The sequence below is a fragment of the Octopus bimaculoides genome, chromosome 18 (assembly GCF_046866305.1).
Source record: "Octopus bimaculoides isolate indiv1 chromosome 18, ASM4686630v1, whole genome shotgun sequence".
Taxonomy (NCBI): Eukaryota; Metazoa; Mollusca; class Cephalopoda; order Octopoda; family Octopodidae; genus Octopus; species Octopus bimaculoides.
Genome location: NC_142945.1, coordinates 31,799,859 through 31,821,066, shown reverse-complemented (window position 1 = coordinate 31,821,066; position 21,208 = coordinate 31,799,859). Strand labels below are relative to the sequence as shown.

Here is a 21,208-nt window from a genome sequence, read left to right as displayed (position 1 = left end):
GCATATACATAAACTAACATGTTTTTTTTAGATTAATTATTTATCATTCGTTATCTCTCCACTGGCTTCAGTACCACTCTAATTTCTATAACCTCTGCATTTTCATTTATTCATTTCAAACTTCTTTGAATTTTTAATCTAATGTATCCACACACTCTTGAAAATGTATTTCTGCAATATGTTATCTAAAATTATAGGTAATGAAAGAAATAGCAAAAAATACTTGAGAATGGGGGTGGAGGTGAAATTTCAGAGGGTTCCACCCCCACCCCACTCCGTTTTCCGGACCCAAAAAAGGGGTTTGCTGCATATTAGGAAGTCCGGGTGCTTGATTCCATGCAAAAAATCCAACTTTTTTTTCTTAGTGAAAATCATGCAGGGGAAAAGATCAATGGGGAGGGGGTGAAATTTCTGAGGCTTCCACCTCAGCCCACTCTGTTTTCTGGACCCAAAAAAGGGTTTTGTAGCATATTAGGTCACCAGAATTCATTCAATGAAAAAAAAAATTTACAATGATTATGGGATATGGGATCCAGTTTCCCCCACCTCCTTTTTTTACGAACAAAAATAAGGAGTTTGCAGTATATTAGGAGGTCAGGGTGCTTGATTCCATGCAAAAAATCCTTTTTTTTTTTTTCTTAGTCAAAATTGAATGAGTGAAACAATCAAATAATACCTGAATTTGTACTGAGGTCTTGCAATTTGGTGGTGATTACATCACACAGTCCCTTCATGAACTTATTAGTATAGTCTGGAGGGATGGTGCAGTGCCTAAAGACTGGAAGGATGCAATTATTCTTTCTCTCTATACAGGAAAAGGAGCCAGAATAATGTCTAGTAACTACAGAGGTATTGCTCTACTATCAGCTGCTGGCAAGGTTCTGGCAAATATTCTTCTTACCCACCTGAATGAGTGTCTCATAAATAATGTCCTATCTGAATCTCAATGTGGCTTCCGATCTGGTAGAGGGACAATGGATATGATTTTCACAGCAAGACAGATGCAAGAGAAGTGCTATGAACAGAATACGGATCTTGTCCAGGTATTCATTGATTTAACCAAGGCCTTTGATACTGTGACTAGGGCCTTGCTATGGAAAATACTTGGCAAACTTGGATGTCTGAATTACTTTATTTCTATAATTAAATCATTTCATGATGGGATAGAGGCTTGGGTCAGTGTTGGTGGTGGCATGGCGGGACCCATTCCTGTAGAGAATGGTGTCAAGAAGGGTGATATCTTTGCCCCAACTCTCTTTTCTTTGTACTTTGCTGCTGCTTTTACTCATACTTTTGCTAAGGTCAGCTCTCTGGGAATATATGTCAGGTATCAATCTTCTGGTTGCCTCTTTAATCTGTGCCAATTTGCTGCCAGTTCAAAAGCTTTTCAGTCTCTTATTCATGACCTTCTTTATACAGATGACTGTATAAAGCTATCTTGGTTAAAGGAACAATACTGAAAGTGGTAGACAAATTTGTCTACCTAGGCAGCACACTTAGCCATTCTTGCTCCTTGAATGAGGAAATATTTTTCAGGCTGCGAAAGCAACTGATTCCTTCTAGTTTCTTCAGTCTCATGTCTGGTCCCAGCATGGCATCACAAGGCAAACAAAAATTGCTGTGTACCATGCATGTGTGCTGACATCACTCCTTTACTCATGTGAGACACGAACCTTTTACAAACGTCATGTAAAGGTCTTTGAACGCTTTCATCAGAGATGTCTGAGTCACATTCTGAATGTTGGCTGGACCTTAAGAACTCCGACACACAGGTCCTGAGGAAACCTGATATCTTGAGTATTGAGGCGATGGAGCACGAGCACTGGTTACATTGGACTGGACACCTTATTAGAATGAAGGATAGCAGGACCTCTAAACAGATGCTATATGGGGAACTTCTTAGTGGAAAGAGACCCTGGTAGAAACCAAGGCTGCTATTTAAGGACTATGTCAAGTCCTCACTAAAGGCCTGTGATAGAGAGAGCACACATTCTGCATGAAGAATTTAAGCCTGCTACTTGAAAGCACACTGCTAGTGTAATGAATGGGGAAAGCTTGGTTTGCAATGTTTGCAGTCATGTATGCTTGTCAAGAGCAGGGCTCATTAGCCACCAACGGAGCCACAAATGCAAAATATAAGTTACTCCTAGAGCACACAATGTTCTTAAAGGTCAGCAATGGTCTTCCTCAGTCATGAGTGGACAGTCATCATCATGTATGTATGTATGTATGTAGAAGGTGCATCCCAGAAGATTTGAAACTTTCTCAGGAGAGATATTTATTTATTTCAAAGTGGTACAAAACTTCTTCAAAGTAAGCTCCCCTGAGTTCAATGTACTTGTTGCACCCCAGCCACTTCATGTAGGCCCCATGGAAGTCCTCCAAAGTGAAGGTATTTGGGACCTTGTCCCAGTCGCCTTCATTCTCTCTTTCATCTTAAAGAAACAACCAAAAGTCACAGGGAGCAAGGTTTGTACTGTAGGGAGGGTGAGAGACAGTTTTGATGCCCATCTTTGTAATGTAGTTGGTTACAAGCATGGAATTGTGGGCACGAGCATTGTCCTGGTGCAGGTGCTCTGGCCTTTTGTGACGAAATCACATCCTTAACTCCCTCAAAACCTTCACAAAGTACCCTTTGTTGACCATTTAGCCAGAGGGAACCCATTGGATGTAGACGATGCCTTTACTGTAAAAAAGAGAGATCATCCTGAGCTTCTTGGCCAATTGTGCCAGTGAAAAATAGATGCTTCACTCATACAAGTCAATTCATAAACAGTCTGTAGCATTTCATAAGTTTTTATAGTGATCTTGTTAAACTGTAACACAAAACTTTATTGCATTGTTAGCTTCCAAATTGTCTTCACATCTCAACTGCATTCTGCAAACAAGTCAGCCATGATAATCAGTGTTTAGTAGGGAGTATTCAAAAGCTGTTATTGTTGTCTCCTTTGATCTGGGATAACAACTGTCAGCAGATAAGCTTATTAATGATACACTAAAATTACAATTGTCTAGGACAGTTATAACTGCCCCTCCTAAAAAATTTTCAAAATTTCTGTAATTTAGCTTGTATGAGTGTATGCACACAACCTGAAGGAACTGTGAATCGATGTAGAGAACTAGAAAGAACTAGCTTTGGAAATAATCAAATGAAGTAAACTTATAAGGAAGGTTGTGAAACATTTGAAGAGAGTTGCTTTGAGTATAAAAGGCCAAAGTGTTGACTTCGGAAGGGATGTTATCAAAACATCAATAAGAACAAAGTGCTGGAGGGATGAAACACGTGACCATGTACTCCTATCTAAGGCTGGCTATATCAGTCATTTAAAGTCTCATGAAAGATCAGTTGTATGTAATGTTGTTCCTCCTAGATCAGGCGATCCCCCACGTGCATCATCATCATCATCACCTTCATTTAATATCTGTTTTCCATGCTGACAAGGGTTGGATGGTTTGAGAGGAGCTGGCCAGCCAGAAAGCTGCACCAGATTTCAATTGTCTACTTTGGCATAGTTTTTATGGCTAGATGCCCTTCCTAATGCCAACCACATTACGGAGTGCACTGGGTGCTTTTACATGGCACCAGCATAGGTGCTCTTATGTGATACCAGCAGAGGTGCTTTTATGTAGCACTGGCATGAATGCTTTTACATGACGTTAACACAGGCACTTTTACATGGCACTAGCATGGGTATTTTTTATGTAGCAGCAGAACCTGTGAGCTCTCAAGACAAGGACTTCTTAGCTGAAAGAGGAAGTGGTGTGCATAGCCATAAAGGATATGCCTGTATGTATGGAAGGCCATGATTTTACTTAGCTTGACATGTCTTCTCAATTCTCAAGCACAGCAAATTGCCAGAAGTTTCAGTCTCTTGTCATCTCCTCAGTGAAGCCAACATCTGGAAATCCTTTCTCACCACTTCATCCCGTGTTTTCCTGGGTCTACCCCTTCCATAGTTTCCCTCCACAATTAGAGATTAGCACTTCTTAAAGCAGCTGTTTTATACACATCACATGACCATACCAGCAGTCATCTTTCTTGCACACTACAAATGATACCTCTTATACCTAATTTTTCTCTTAAACCATTTTACACTGTCATACATGCACACTGACATTACTCATCTGGCAGAGCATACTGATATCATCTCTTTCGACCTTTTGCATGTCCTCTGTAGCCATAGTTCACATTTCACTGCCATGTAGCATAGCTGTACATACACAAGCATCATACAATCTGCCTTTCACTCTGAGAGAGAGGCCCTTCATTACCAACAAAGGTAGCAGCTTTCTTAACTTTGTCCAGCCTGTTCTTATTCTAGCAACTATGCTTTCAGAACTTTCTCCTCCACTGCTAACTTGGTCACCTAGATAACAGAAGCTACCTACTACTTTTAAGGATCCTCCCAAACATTTTGGGGATTCTATCTTCTGCACATTCCTAGTGTTTGTTGTACCTGCACATTTACCACACACAAAGACTATTTTCTCCATTAGCCTTCCTGTGATACTACTGCACTTCTTATATGTTCATAGCTTATACTGGGTACACCGTATGGAGTTTCTACCAACACCTTTTCTACATATCAAGCAGGGCCATCTCTCTGAAGGAATCGGCGATTTGTCTGTTTTCCTACTTTGCTAAATTAACTCTAAGGCCCCAGAATTCCAAACCTTCAACACCTGAAATTTCCTCTCGAGTTCAGATAGTTGTTCAGCAATAAGAACAAGGTCATCAGCATAGAGAAGCTACCAAGGGCAGCCAGTCTTAAATTCTTGTTATGGCTAAGAGGACTGTAATTAACAAGAGGGGGTTAAGAACCAATCCTTGGTGGGCTCCTACCTGTACACCAAATTCCTCACTATACTCATTGCCAACTTTCATCCGACAGACAGCATCCCTGTACATGGCTTGTACAGTTCTCACCAACCACTCATCTATCCCTAGTTTCTTCATTGCTCACCAGATAAGAGAGTAGGGAACCCTATCAAAGGCTTTCTCCATGTTGCCAAAAGTAAAGTACAGAAGTTTATTTTTGGCTAAATACTTCTGCAGTCACCTCACCAGGAAGATAGCATCAGTAATGCTTCAATCTAGTACAAACCAAACTGCATTTCATCTAGGCTACTTCTCTTCCTAAAATTAGTTGAGATATGACCCTTTCTGTAACTTTCATCACTTTATCTAGCAATTTGATACCTCTGTAATTATTTTTGCCCAAGACATCATCTTTACCTTTTAACAGTTGACTATAAAGCTGCTACATGAGTCGTTGTGTATGCCTGCCTTGTGGACAACCTGATTGACAAAATGGGTAACTAGATTATATCCCATTCCACCAGATATTTTAAACATCTCAGCAGTGATTGTTGATGGGCCAGAGGCTTTCCCTGTCTTTATTTTTAACTATTTTATCTACCATACAACTGTCAACTTGAGTAACTGGTCCCTCTATTGAGTCCACATTAGGCAGATTGTCCTTCTCCTATGCATTCTCTACATTTAGCAGCCTTTCGCAGAGGCACTTTCAGGTCTCTTTCTTTGCAAAATCACTAACTGCAAATGAATCATCAGCCATACAAACACACCTCTCCTGCTACATCACGATTTTCTCTGCAACACACCACTCCTACTAACTCACAATTTTCTCTTGCAATCCAAACACCTCAAGCCTCTAGTTGTCATGCTACAGAACATTGGCAAACTTCTTCCTTACTGCTTTTCCCTTAGCTAGATATACTTACCTCCTAGCTTTCTTTCTACTATGAATTTTAGAAAATATTTAAATGTAATTTTTCCTGTTCTTGTTTTTGAGAGCATCTAAAAAGAATAATTTTAATACATCATTTGTGAAATTTGGGTGAATATTTTAGGAAATATGACAATTTGAATGGTCAATGAGTTGGTAGAAATTATGCCCAATTTGCCAAAATGAATATATTTAATTAATTCAATAATAGAATAAAATCTTTTATAAGAACTTTATCAAGTAGTTAGCATGATAAAACTCATAAGGGAAAAAATCCATCATTTATTCCACTAGAATATATTTATTTATATTTATATAAGGGCATTACTATAGAAGAATGCCTCATGCTAAAACTACTATAATAAACACATTTTTACCGAACGCGAGGAAATGCAACTCTCAAAAACTGGCTTCTCAAAAACAGACTTAACTATATATCGAACAATTTCACAATTATTACAATATGTAACTTTCGATCATCAGTATAGTATACTCAAAATATATAAAAATAAACAAAAGATTCAACATACCAAAATGAACACTCCGTGTATCCGGCATAGTAAATAGAAGATTGTTTGTCTCTATATATCTATCCTAAAAAGCGGGATTTTTTTGAATTGCACCTCGCGCATTCGGTAAAAATGTGTTTATTATGGTAGTTTTGGCGTGAGACATTCTTCTATAGTAATGCCCTTAAATAAATATTGCCTAAATGAATAAGTAGCTATATTTGTGGTGTCATATCTTTGAAACTGAGATGATAATTATCTTCAAATTACACAAATTAATAGTGACCATGTTATAATAGTTGCCTTTTTTTTCAGGTCCTTGGAGGGAAAACATTTTTTTGGCAATATTTTAAATATTTATGTAAAGCCTGTTTTGATAAGTGTAACAAATGGTTGATTTTGCAGTGCTTTCAGACCTAGCTAATCCAAAAGTACAGGCCACAGGAATTTGAGTTTTGGCACATTTATAGTAGGTACAGAGGTAAATACATCATGAAACTTGAGGACATGACACCATTTCAATACAGTTTTAATGAGCTATTAAAAATGGCAATAAATGGTAGAATTTCAGGTCAGGACACCTACATAAGTTATATTTTCTCCCTTTTGGCAGGGTTTTTTCCAATTTATTTCATTCATTTATTGTTTTGTTTTTTTCGCATCATAGTCTTAGAAATGATGAGGATAAGCTTTTTATGGAAAAAACAGTTTGGAAAATTTATAATTTTTTTCTGCCACCACCTCCCTCCAGACTGATATTGGCCAATTTTGTTTGCACTATTCACTTAAAAACGATGGGAGGAGCTTTTCTGCTAAAAAAAATTTGAAAATATTTTTAAACAGAAAGATGGTTGATTTAAGGGAGATTTAACTGTTGTTTCTAGCACATTCCACAACCATTTGATACCTTTCTCAGAATTGCATGTAGACCTAGATTAACAAACAAACAAAATGTGAAAACTAATTCCTTGTTTTAAGTATTAAAAACATAAATTAAAGGTATTAACAACATCTGTAACTTACAGCAAACATATTAGTAGGAGACAGAGAGAAGAAAAAAAACAAAATGAATACGTAAACACTGACACAAATTCTCCCAACTGTATTCAAAATCTGAAAAAAAAAACATCACATCTGACTTTAATAGTTTACAAAATTATACGCATTGCACAATATAACTTTTATTGGCAGGTTTTGACCAATATTTCTCAAAGAAAAATTAACTTTACATGTACAAGTATATCCACTTGGTTTGCCTAGTGGCTCTCCACATGTTGTTAAAACAGCAAGAGCGAAAAAAACAATATTCTCAATGCAACAATTTCATGCTAAGTTTGAACTCTAGGAGACTTAAGAAGTAGTATCAAAAAGTTCCCAGACTAGTTCTGTAGCACACTAACAGATGGCAGCACATGGTTGTGTGTGCTGTGAAAGCTAGCAGTGACTTTCATGAGGCAGTGTACCAAATGACATCACTGAGCTTACTTTGCAAGTTGTGAAAATTGTGGGGTTTTTTTTGTTTGTTTGTATTTTTGTTTGTTTTTTTGTTTTGTTTTTTTGGACAGGAACAAAGAGCCAACAAGAAATTTTGCATTAAACTTGGAAAGCCTGCTACAGACACACTGGGCATGCTTCGGCATGCTTACAGAGATAAAGCAATGGGTTGTACGCAATATTTTGAGTGGCACAGACACTTCAAAAGTGGAAGAATATCTCTGGAAGACAATGAGTGATCTGGAAGACCTTCCACAAGTGTCACTCCTGGGAATGTGGTATTGTGCATCAAGAATTCGCCTCCCAGGGCCAAGAGTTGTACTGTGGCATTTTGAGGGAGGACTTTTGGCAAAACTGACCAATGAAAATGCACCTTGTCACCAAGCTCTCCTTACTTGTGAGTGTCTCATCAAAAGCAACATGGTATTACTTCTGCACCAACCTTATTCACCAGATTTAGCACCTGTAGACTTCCATCTTTTCCCCAAGATGAAAATGCAACTCAAAGGTTTCCATTTTAACACTGTTGCCATGATCCAGAGTGAATCACAGAAGGTCCTTGACTTGCCTACAGAAAATAACTTCCAGACCAGATTCCAGAAGTGGCAGGAATGCTGGGACTGGTATATTACTGTGCATGGTGACTATTTCAAAGGAGATGATGTTAAAACTTAGGTAAATAAGTTAATCTTTATTAAACATAACTAGTCCAGGAACCTTCTGATGTCACCTCGTATTAAACACACTTTAGTGCATTTTTTTGTAGAAATATGTTTACTTGGTAATTAGCTATTTCATTTCCTGAAATCCTAGTTCAAATTCGATATCTGAAGCCCTGGATTCATGTTCTGTTTGACGTCTTGCTGTGCACAAATACATCAGTTTAGCAAGTAGGGTCAGTATACCACCCTCTCTAGTGACTTTGTGCTTTTTCACCATATCATAGCCAGAATTATCAATGACTACATAGAACTCATGAGAATTTTTTTTTATGATCTTCAAGAAAATATGAAATTTTAACTTTTATATTTTATAACAATCATTTGAGCAACCCCCATCAATTTTTATATCAAAATAATGTGAAAACCTACCTTTTCATGACTATGATTTTTAACACAACTTGAGTTATGGTGCTCAAGTGTACTGAACTAGAACACGGGCTACCATTCAGCAGTCAAAAAAAAAAACAGGACAAATTTTGTAAATGCATGGAAAAACCATAGTGTTTGAAGGACCCTGACATGATATGTAACAGTTAGATTTTAATTAAAATTATATGAGAAGGAAGTTCACATCCAGAACTTTCAAATGAAATATAATTTTTCTCAGAAAATATTTATTTTGATATGAAAATGATAAAGCAATATTTATTCTGATATGAAAATGATAAAGCAAAAAGTATGTTTTTGTGTGGTTAAACAGTGCTTGTCTTCATTGTACAGTGTTCTATAGAGATACCTACTTCTAGCTACCTGATATAGTTCTCTGTTATCAGCACTCTTCCAGTCCAATTTCTTTGTTCTAATGTCCATGTCTACTTCCCTGTTCTACCACCATATCACCTTAGGTCTGGTGGGACTTTGCACCAGCCATAAATTTGGTCAGCAGCCCTCATTAAGTTGTCCTGTAGGAACTTCCAGATGTGTAATACATGAAAAAAATTTGCAAGTCAGTTTGGGGTCTGAAAAGACATATGGCAATTCACAGAATTCCTATCCCACATAATGACCTGATCAATCCAGTAGAACTTACAACTTTCATCTATCACCTATGTTTCAAACCACGGAGATGTGCAACAGGACTGAATAGTCATCTGAGAAATCATGAACAGAAAGTCAGAACTGCCATTGACAACAAGGAAGCTCAGAGAGAAGGCAATCATGTGTGAAGATGGCACATGACACAGCTGCACTATGTTCTTCACCCTCCAGCTGCCTATGTGCATGGTCAAAGCTAAATACTTCCATTAATATCTTCTACCTGTCTCTGTTGCTTCTTTCTCTAATGCCATTAAACTTATGAAGTAAGTGTGATGGTGTTGTTGCAGATTACTTTATATCATAGAGGATAAATACATATCAGGTCTATATCAGACACTACATGTTGTATGAATTCAAACTGAGTTCTTCAGCAATGAAAACAGCAATAAATATTTGTTCTCCTCATCATCATCATTATCCTTTAACGTCCGCTTTCCATGCTAGCATGGGTTGGACAATTTGACTGAGGACTGGCAAGCCAGAAGGCTGCACCAGGCTCCAATCTGATCTGGCAGTTTCTGCAGCTGGATGCCCTTCCTAACGCCAACCACTCTGAAAGTATAGTGGGTGTTTTTACATGCCACCAGCACGAGGGCCAGTCACATGGTGCTGGCAACGGCCATGCTCAAAAAGGTGTTTTTTACATGCCACCTGCACAGGAGCCAGTCCAGCGGCACTGGCAACGATCTCGCTCGAATGACTTTTTACATGCCATTGGTACAAGTGCCAGGAAGGCGACACTGGTAACGATCATGCTCAAACGGTGCTCTTAGCGCTCCACTGGTACAGGTGCCATCACGATTTCGCTTTCGCTTGCCCCTTTCGCAAGCCGAGTTTAGTGTCCAATGAAGGAGACGTTGGCATGGGGACCAGTCATCGAATTTAGTTCGATTTCGATTTCACTTGCCTCAATAGGTCTTCACAAGTGGAGTTTAGTGTCCAATGAAGGAAAGGTACGCATAAGTGGGCTGGCTATGTCTATTGAATATTAGATTAACTATTCAAATGTATTAAATTACTTTATTTTGTTTCTAGAAATAAATATTGAAAAAAATGATTGTGTCTATTAACTTTTGAGATCTCTGTGTACACTCAATACAGCAAGGTATATAAGAAGAAAATAAAGAATTGACAAACATAAAATTAAAAATAAAAATACATAAACTGCAAAATTGCAAAAAAAGATAATTATTTTTTAAAGAATTATTTAAAAATAAGAATTGAGGGTTAAAATTTGAAAAGTAAATATAAAAATATAATTTTAAAAATATAATTTTAAAAGAAAAACAAATTTTCTGCCATTTTTGACGACACCATCCATAAAATGGAAGCTGCCATTTTGGAGGATCGCCACAAGAAGTGAAGATAAGTCTAGGGTCTGAGGAAAAAATCATTTACAACCATTTGTACATGCGGAAGTTGTCTGCATAATGGATTCCCCTGATGCTCAAACCTTTTCAGAAGCAGGAATGAGTCAATTGATCCTAGGTTGTTTTGGTAAGGTTCCAAGAAAACAAAGAACAAAGACTTTTTTGGCAGACTTATCACACAGGATGAAACATGGGTCCTTCACTATGATCCTGAGACTAAAGTACAGTCAAAGCAATGGAAGCATGATAACTCACCACCTCTAAAGAAGGCTCATCTCCAACTCTCAGCAGGCAAGGTAATGCTCACAGTCTTTTGGCACCTGTGCGGAGTAGTGACGATGAATTTTCTGGTAAAGGGCACCACAATTAACAGGGCATATTATGTCTCTCTGCTGCAGAAATTGTGGGATGCCATCAAAGTAGAAAGGCGTGGCATGCTGACCAAAGGAGTCCACCTGCTCCAAGACACAGTTTACTATGTGCATATTGCCTAGATGAAAGCACACTCCTGCAGCTATGAAATCCTTCCTCATCCCCCTTACTCTCCCAATTTCACACCATCTGACTTCCTCATCTTTCCAATCATGAAGTCTTTTTAGAAATAGAAGCACATTTTGGATGATGAACTTATTTCCAAGGTAAAGTCTTGGCTCCAGATGCAACCTACCGACTTCTACAGACAAAGTCTTCACAGCTGCAGAAATTGATGGGAGAAGTGTGTTACCATTGGTGGTGGTTATGTAGAGAGGGACTAATAATTATGCCAAGTTTTATTTATCCCAGTCCTTGGGAAGTGGGTCAGGGGAAATTTTTAATGAATGCCCCTCATAAAATAGAAATTTCAAAATGTAGTTTAAAGATGAAAAATATGGATAAATAAATAAAAGGTTAAATTTACCAAATCAAAAATAAATTAACCAGATCAATATAAGTTTGTATAAAATTATAAAATTGTAATGTTAAGAAATATGTAAAAGTCACGTAAGCGTTAGGAAATACGTAAAATATGAATCTCAGTATGTGAAGATCTTTTTCAGCATACAATTTTCATCATCCCACTACCAAGTATGACATGACCCCTTCCTTCCTTATTCCTCTATCACCCCTTCTTTTCTCATTCATAAACACAAGAGTATTATTATAGTAGATTATCTTGGTAACCATGAGAGTTATGAAAAAATACAAAGCCCACCAACACCACTGGATCATTCTACACATCTGTGTAATTTTTCATGCAATTTCACCCAGCCGTTTGACTGTGAATCCCAAAACAAGAAAAAATCGCCCATGTCAAATTTATATGTATGTATATATATATATATATATATATATATATATATATATATATATCATCATCATCATCATCGTTTAACGTCCGCTTTCCATGCTAGCATGGGTTGGACGATTTGACTGAGGACTGGTGAACCAGATGGCTGCACAAGGCTCCAATCTGATCTGGCAGAATTTCTACAGCTGGATGCCCTTCCTAATGCCAACCACTCCGAGAGTGTAACGGGTGCTTTTACGTGCCACCGGCACGAGGACCAGTCTGGCGGTACTGGCAACGGCCATGCTCAAATGGTGTTTTTACGTGCCATATGCACAGGAGTCAGTCCAGTGGCACTGGCAACGACCTCGCTCGAATGTCTTGTTCACATACCACCGGCACAAGTGCCAGTAAGGCAACACTGGTAACGATCTCATTCAGATGGTGCTTTTTACGTGCCACTGGCACAGAAGCCAGACTGCTGCTCTGTCAGTGATCCCGCTCAGATGGTGCTGTTAGCGCTCCACTGGCACAGGTGCCAGTCATCAAATTTGGCTCAGTTACGATTTCACTTGCCCCAACAAGTCTTCGGGGTACCAGTCGTTGAATTTGGTTCGATTTCGATTTCGATTTCACAGCAGAAATTTCGATTTTGATTTCACAGCAGAAATATCAGACAGTTTTTAAAACTGTCTGACGAATGGGAACGTGAAACTCTGAGTAAAAGGTTTTGTTATATTTCTGCTGCTTTTAAATAAAGCATATTACTCTACCTCTGGTACTTGAGTACTCTTTTTTTCCACCTTTATGTGGGAAGAGGAGTGGTAATGACGAGTGGTAATGACGAGTGGTAATGACCTCATCTTTGCAGCTAGAGTTCTGTGATGCATGTAACCTTTTAATCTGCAACACTAACTTCAGGAAGCCAGACAGCCACTTGATAACCTATCAATCAGGTGACTCTGCTAGCCAGATTGATTTCATCCTCACCAGACAGTGGGACACAGGGTTGCTCTTAAATACAAAGACCCTCCCAGGTGAAGAATGTACCCTTCAGCATAGACTAGTCATTAGTGACTTTAGACTTGAAGCCAGAAGGATGCCAAGAAGCAGACCAATCCAGAAAAGAAGGATTTGGAAGCTAAAGAACCCTGGTCAGTGATTTAGGGACATCCTCATCAAGAAATTTGATGACAGGGTGGAGGAGCTACAGACCTCGGACATAGAAGGTAGCTAGAAATTCCTACGGGACAGCTTACTGAGTGCCACAGACCAAGTCTGTGGAAGTGTGCAAAGTCCCTTTCAGACCTAGAGTAAAGTGGTGGATAAACGTGGTGGTAGATAAAGCCATTAGAGCATAAAAACAGGCCCAGAAAGTCTGAAAGAGTGGAGGTATCAGGGAAATGTACCAGATAGCCAGGAGGGAGGCTGGGCAACAGGTATACACAGTCAAGGGAGAAGCAGAAAAGAAGAAGTTTGCCAATGTCCAGTGACATGAGGACCAAAGAATTGAAGTATTTCAGATTGCCAGACAGTGTGTGAGAGAAAATTGCGATGTTACAGGAGAGAAATGTGTCTGCATGGATGATGGTGCACTTGCTTTTAATGATTCAGAAAGGAAAGACGTTTGGAGAAGCCATTATGAAAGACTACTGAACGTAGAGAATGAATGGAAGGAGGAGAGTCTGCCAAATGTTGACCCAGTAGAGGGACTAGCTATCTGAATAGATAACCTGGTAGATAAAGCAATTAAGGGTATGAAACCAGGAAAAGCCCCCGGCCCATCAAGAATCACTGATGAGATGTTTAAAACATCTGGTGGTGTGGGCTATGGCCTAGTCACCCGGATTGTAAACCAGGTAGTTCATGATGGAATCATACCCAATGACTGGCATAGTAGCACCATAGTCAACTGCTATAAGAGTAAAGGTGATGCTCTAGATAGAAATAACTACAGGGGTATCAAACTGCTGAATCAGGTGATGAAAGTCACAGAGGGGGTCATATTCCAACTAATTAAGGAGAGAGTCTGCTTAGATGAGATGCAGTTTGGCTTTGTGCCAGGTAGAAGCACCACTGATGCTATATCCCTGGTACGGCAATTGCAGGAGAAATACCTAGCCAAAGATAAACCCCTATACTTGACTTTTGTGAACTTGGAGAAAGCCTTTGACAGGGTCCCCCCGATCCCTTATCTGGTGAGCGATGCAGAAACTGGGGATTGACAAATGGTTAATAAGGGCTGTACAGGCCCTATACAGAGATGCCATTAGTAAGGTTAGGGTTGGCAATGAGTACAGTGAAGAATTCCAGGTAGAAGTCGGGGTCCACCAAGGATCAGCCCTCAGCCCCCCCCCCTCTTATTCTTCATAGTCCTCTTGGCAATAACACAGGAATTCAAGATGGGTTGCCCCTGAGAGCTCCTCTATGCTGATAACCTGGCCCTCATAGGAGAATCACTACCAGAACTAGAGAAGAAATTTCAGGTGTAGAAGCAAGGTTTAGAATCAAAGGGCCTTAGAGTCAATGTCACAAAGATCAAAGTTCTAGCGAGTAGGAAGGTGAACACATCACACACCCTTTCAGGTAGGTGACCCTGCTCGATCTGTAGAAAAAGTGTAGGTAGAAACTCCATAAGATGTACCCAGTGTAAGCTATGGACACATAAGAGGTGCAGCAACATCAAAGGAAGATTAACCGGGAAGATAGCTTTCATGTGCGGCAGATGCACAAAGGCAATAAACACCACAGATACTCAGAAAACAGATTCCATCACATGCCAGGGGGAGAAACTAGAAGTAGTTGATAGCTTCCACTACAAGTCTGTAGTGGGGGTGGATGCTCAGACAGTGTTACCACTAGAATAAGAATAGCCTGGGCAAAGTTCAGAAAGCTTCTACCCCTACTGGTGACAAAGGGCCTCTCGCTCATACAATGCGTGTATGTGAACTGCCATGCTTCACAGCATTGAAACATGGGCCGTGACTGCTGAAGACATGCGTAGGCTCGAAAGAAATGAAGCTGGCATGATCCACTGGATGTGTAATGTCAGTGTGCACACATGACAGAGTGTAAGCGCCCTGAGAGAAATGTTCAACATAAGAGGCATTGGATGTGGCATGCAAGAGAGACGTTTGCGTTGGTATGGTCATGTAATATGGATGGATGAGGAGAGCTGTGTGAAAAAGTGCCACTCCGAAACAGTGAAAGGAATCCAGGATAGAGGGAAACCCAGGAAGACATGGGATGAGGTGGTGAAGCATGATCCTTGAACGTTGGGCCTCACAGAGGCAATGACGAAAGACTGAGACCTCTGAAGATATGCTGTGACTGAGAAGATCTGGCAAATAAAGTGAGCTCACAGCTGTAACCTACACCAGTGTCACATAACCAGCCCACTCAAAAAGTACCTTGGATCGTAGGGTAACATGCCATGCTTGAGGAGACCTATTGAGTCAAGTACATCAAAATCAAAATCAAATGGAAATTGTAGTTTGGTCCCTGTGCCAGAGGCACATAAAAAGCACTATCCGAACGTGGCCGATGCCAGCCCTGCCCTGACTGGCTCCCATGCCAGTGGCACGTAAAAAGTTCCATCTGATCGTGGTCGATGCCAGCTCTCTCTGGTCCCTGTGCTGGTGGCACGAAAAAAACACCCACTACACTCTTTGAGTGGTTGGCATTAGGAAGGGCATCCAGCTGTAGAAACACTGCCAGATCAGACTGGTACAGCCTCCTGGCTTCCCATACCCCAGTCAAACTGTCCAACCTATGCCAGCATGTAAAACAGATGTATGATGATGATGATGATGTATATATAGTCATTCGGTTGTAGGTAGTAGGCATCGAGCAGCCATGGATCTGCACCCAAAGAAATCGTGTCACCTGCTGATGGTAGTGCAGCATCTGTTGTGGCTTTAAGGTTCACATGGGAGTGGCAGACATGCATACAGCTACTGCATTTGAAGGAGCTCTCTGCCAGTGCTGCTGATTTTTCATTCTGTTGAGTGCACTTTTCTCTGATGGTAAGTACCTGTTTTCCTTCTGCTCTCTTCATTCCCTTTTGCAGTATTTGCTTCCAGTGTGGGTGATCATTTTCAACCTCCTCCAATCTCAGGACGTCCAGATCAAGTGACTTCATATCTCTCATACAGACATCTTTGAAATGAAGATGAGGTCGTCCTCGTTCTCTTGTGCCAGCAGCCAGTTCCCCATACAGGAGGTCTTTGGGGATCTTTCCGTCTGGCATGTGATGAATATGACTGAGCCCATCCAAATGATGCTGCTGGAGTAGGATGTGTACGATGGGTATCTTGGCTCAGTTAAGGATTTCAGCGTTAGTGCTGTGGTCAGTCACTTGATGTCCAAGATGCATCATAAATTGCAAAGGTGAAAGACATTGAGATGCCACTCCTGTCTAGAGCAGAGGCTCCACGTCTCACTGCCATAAAGTAACTTACTAAGAATGCACACCTTATAGACAACAATTTTGGTGTTTTCAGCTGGTTTTTTTGCTTTCTCACTCTTTTTGTAAGCCTTGCAAGTGTGGAGGATGCTTGTCCAATTCGCATGTTCATCTCAGGGTCCAGGAAGCAGTCACCAGCGATGGTAGAACTGAGATAGATGAATTGATTGGACTACCTCTAGCTTGTAGTTGTTGATGGTGATGGTGGGAGTGTACTTGACATTTTGACCCATTACTGACAGTCAGGTTGAATTCCTGACAGACCTTTGAGGGTTTGTCCATGAGGTGCTGCATTTGCACTTTAGAGTGCACTGTCAGTGCTACATTGTCTGCGAAAAGCATTTCTCTGACAAGTGGCACACCTTGGATTTTGCTTTCAGCTTCAACAGACTACACAGTTTGCCACTTGATCTTGTGTGGAGGTAAACACCATCAGTTGATGTCCCAAATGCAGGTTTCAGGATGACTACAAAGAAGATGCCATATAGGGTGAGGGCAAGTACACAGCCTTGTTTCACATCACTGCATATGTTGAATGCCTCCAAAAAAGAGCCATCAAATTGAACGATGTCTTTCGTGTCCATGTGAAATGATTGAATAATCCTGAAAAGTCTTGGCAGACAGCCAGTCTTGGCAAGGATTTTGAACAGGTCGTCTCTACTGACAAAAGCCTTTGTTGAGGTCAATAAAGGTGATAAAGAGTGGTTGTCTTTGCTCTCAGCAATTTTCTTGTAGCTATCGGACAGAGAAGATCATATTGATGGTGGAGTTTTGCTCTGAAACCACACTGAGATTCGAGTGTACCTTCTCTGTGATTTTCTGTAGCCTAAAGACTTTCACAACTATGCTTAACAGCAAGATGACTCAGTAGTTATTGCAGTCGCTTTTGTCTCCTTTGTTCTTATATAGGGTAACAATGTTGCAGTCTCTCATGTCTTGCAGCACTGATCCATCCTCCCAGTACTGACACAGTAACTTTAGCAAGTTGCTAAGTAGAACTCTACTTGCACATCTGATTTTCTCTGGTGAGCTGCCATCCAAGCCAAGTGTTTTTCCAGTGGGCAAGCCATCAATGGCTCTGCTCAGACCTTCAGCAGTTGGCAGTGCATCCGACTCCTCCACGACAGGTAGATGCTCTACAGTGTCTAGTGTATTGTCTGAGATGTTTTTCTTTTTAGCATAGAGTTCAGAATAATGTTCCACCCATCTCTCCTGCTGGTCTCTTTCATCCTTGATAACTTCCCCTGTTCTGGATTTGAGTAGAGCTATCTTGCTCTGGGTTGGGCTGATGGCTTTCTTGATACCTTCATACATTCTATGAATGTTGCCTGTATGAAATGACAGTTGGATATAACGTTTATATATACATTATGTGAACGATAATATTTTGAAAACAAAAGTGTTTAATATTTAATTCCAGATATATATATATATATATATATATATATATAATTGTGTGTGTGTGTGTGTGTGTGTGTGTGTGTGTGTGTGTGTGTGTGTGTGTGTGTGTGTGTGTGTGTGTGTGTGTGTGCATGCATGTGTACGTGGGAGAGCAGAGAAACAGAAACTGATAGAGTAAATACAATTTATGATAAAAATTCTCTCTCACAGCCACTCACGCCCACTTCATCTATTGTTTTACTCTAATTTTCCCTACACTGTAACCAACAAGTCACACTCTTTACTCTTTTACTCTTTTACTTGTTTCAGTCATTCGACTGTGGCCATGCTGGAGTACTGCCTTTTAATCAAGCTAATCGACCCCAGGACTTATTCTTTGTAAGCCTAGTACTTATTCTATCGGTCTCTTTTGCCGAACCGCTAAGTTACGGGGACATAAACACACCAGCATCGGTTGTCAAGCGATGTTGGGGGACAAACACAGACACACAAACATATACACACACACACGTATATATACATATATACGACAGGCTTCTTTCAGTTTCCGTCTACCAAATCCACTCACAAGGCTTTGGCCGGCCCGAGGCTATAGTAGAAGGCACTTGCCCAAGATGCCACGCAGTGGAAATAAACCCGGAACCATGCGGTTGGTAAGCAAGCTACTTACCACACAGCCACTCTTGTGCCTATATATCATCATCATCATTGTTTAACATCCATTTTCATGCTGCTATGGATTGAACAGTTTGACAGGAGCTGGCCAGACTCTAATTGTCTGTTGTGACATGGTTATACACACACACACACACACACATATATATATATATATATATCAGGTCATCCCATAAGTTCTCTCCGAATTTTGAATAAAGAAAACAAGTGATCAAATGTTATATTTAATTGAAATTTAATCAACAATGTACCTTCCTTCCATCTATTAACAAGCTTTTTAATCCTATCAATGTAAAACTCTTTTAGTTTCAAAGCGAAGAACTCTGAAATGTCGGTTTCAACCTCCTCATGGCTTGCAAAAGTTATGTTCCCCAAATGATTCTATAAACTACAAAACAAATGGTAATCTGAAGGAGCAAGGTCGGGAAAACAGGGTGGATGAGAAATTTTTCCCCAACCAAGCTCTTCGATCTTCGGTGATGTGATTTTTGCAGTGTGGGGTCATGCATTGTCCTGATGAAACATCACTCCTTTTCGATTCACTAAAGTGGGTCTTTTTTCTTCAAAGCTTGATTCAAACGCTCTAATTGCTGACAGTAGACTTGAGCATTGATTGTTGCATTAGGTGGTAACAATTCAAAGTGAATTACTCCTTTGCAATCCCACCAGATAAAGAGAAGAACCTTTTTCCCATGACGTTCCCTTCTCAGTTGTGGTTGAGCTTTTTCCCTTTTACCAAGCCACTGTTTACAACATTTAACATTTTGATAGAAGATCCATTTCTCGTCACCAGTCACAAGTCTATTCAAAAAGGGTGAAATGAGTTTGCGAGAATGGAGAGAAGAGCAGATGTCAACTCAGAATTTGCAGTTGCTTTTGGACAATTCATGAGGCACCCATTTTCCAAATTTAGGAACTTTTCCAAGTTGGTGAAGATGACAATGAACAGTTGTATGGTTTGAACTAAGCTTTATTGCCAATTCTTCAACTGATAATGCAGGATTTTCTTCAAGTAATGCCTCAAGGAGCTTATCATCAGACTCAACTGGACGTCCTGTTCGATCTTCATCTCCGAGGCTGAAATCTCCACTTCTGAATTTTGCGAACCATCTTCTGCAAGTTCTTTCATTCAAGCATTCTTTCCCATAAACTGAGTGTATGTTTCGAGTCGCTTCAGCTGCAGAGTTTCCTTTTTTGTACTCATAGAGCATTATGTACCTCAAATGCTCTTTGGATACTTCCATGTTAGAAAGGGTTTTAATCAAAAAAATTTTAATTGTATTATTCTGTAAAATAATATTTAATTAGTTTAAATGTATGCAAATGCATAAAAATAATTTTTAATTCCATTAAACAATCTAAAATACTATTAAATTTCATTCAATTTTAAAAAAGGTACAATCGGACAGAACTTATGGGATGACCTGATATATATGTGTGTGTGTGTGTGTGTGTGTGTGTCTGTCTGTGTGTGTCTGTGTGTGTGTATATATATATATATATATATATATATATATATATAACATCATCATTAACACATGCATACATATACATACATATATGATGCATGCATGCATACATACATACATACATAGCTATATGAATTGATTGAAATCATATTGGGACGACCTGCATCTAGAATTAAATAATTTTACTACAAACCAACTACACCAACAAGCAACATTTGTAGAACATAGGAAGAAGGTTAGTAACTGTAACTTTATTTAAAAAATTGAAAATTAACCTTCTTCCCAAATCTATAAACAAAAACAAAAACGTGAATGATATAAGACCACCACATGGTTTTGCAGCTAGCAACATTCCAACAGATTCTATAATGCCTGTCAGCCAAACTACATTACTGGCTCAAATAACTGACCACTGTCCCCCTACTACGACTATGGTAAATAGCAGGCACAACCGCAAAGATTATTGTAGTAGTAGTAGTTGCAGTCAGGATTATATACCGGTGAAATGTGCCCTTACTGAACTTTTCTGAGAATATATAACTTTGGCTTTGAAGTACTCTCTTAAAGAGAGAGTATTCTCTACCAAAGTAAGTAAAAAAACCCACCAGATATAGTATTAAAAGTTGTTAACAAAATTGGTGATGAGTATTTACAGTGGAGTGATTAACCCACATTTTGACAGACTAACACCTGTCTGTATGCCCTAGCTGCTACTGCAAAGCAGTACATGAATGACATTCAAAAAGTAAACAAAACCGAAACAACAAAGAAAGTACCATAATGGGTTTTGAAGACAGAGAAAAAGACAACTGGTTTACGGAAGACCAGCAGTCATGTAATGATGCTTACTGCATGCAAACAAGCAAATCACTATACATTCCACCAAAGCAGGAAATAGAAATGATGTTTGGAGACAGTAAAAAGAGGGCACTCACTTGCAAACTGATTACCCTCAAGCAGGAGCTAAAAGCTCTCAGCGAGAAACTCCATCATCAGAAGAGAATAACCAAGAGAAAATCAATAAACAAAAAACTTAACCACAACCAGG

General features: G+C 39.6%; 1 protein-coding gene across 1 annotated transcript; it reads right to left on the bottom strand.

The window, feature by feature from the left end:
• Window positions 1-17,479: 17,479 nt before the first annotated feature.
• Window positions 17,480-17,929, bottom strand: LOC106882555 (uncharacterized). The gene has a single exon (XM_014933272.1). It carries the CDS (start codon window positions 17,927-17,929, stop codon window positions 17,480-17,482), a length of 450 nt encoding a protein of 149 aa, XP_014788758.1.
• Window positions 17,930-21,208: the final 3,279 nt, after the last annotated feature.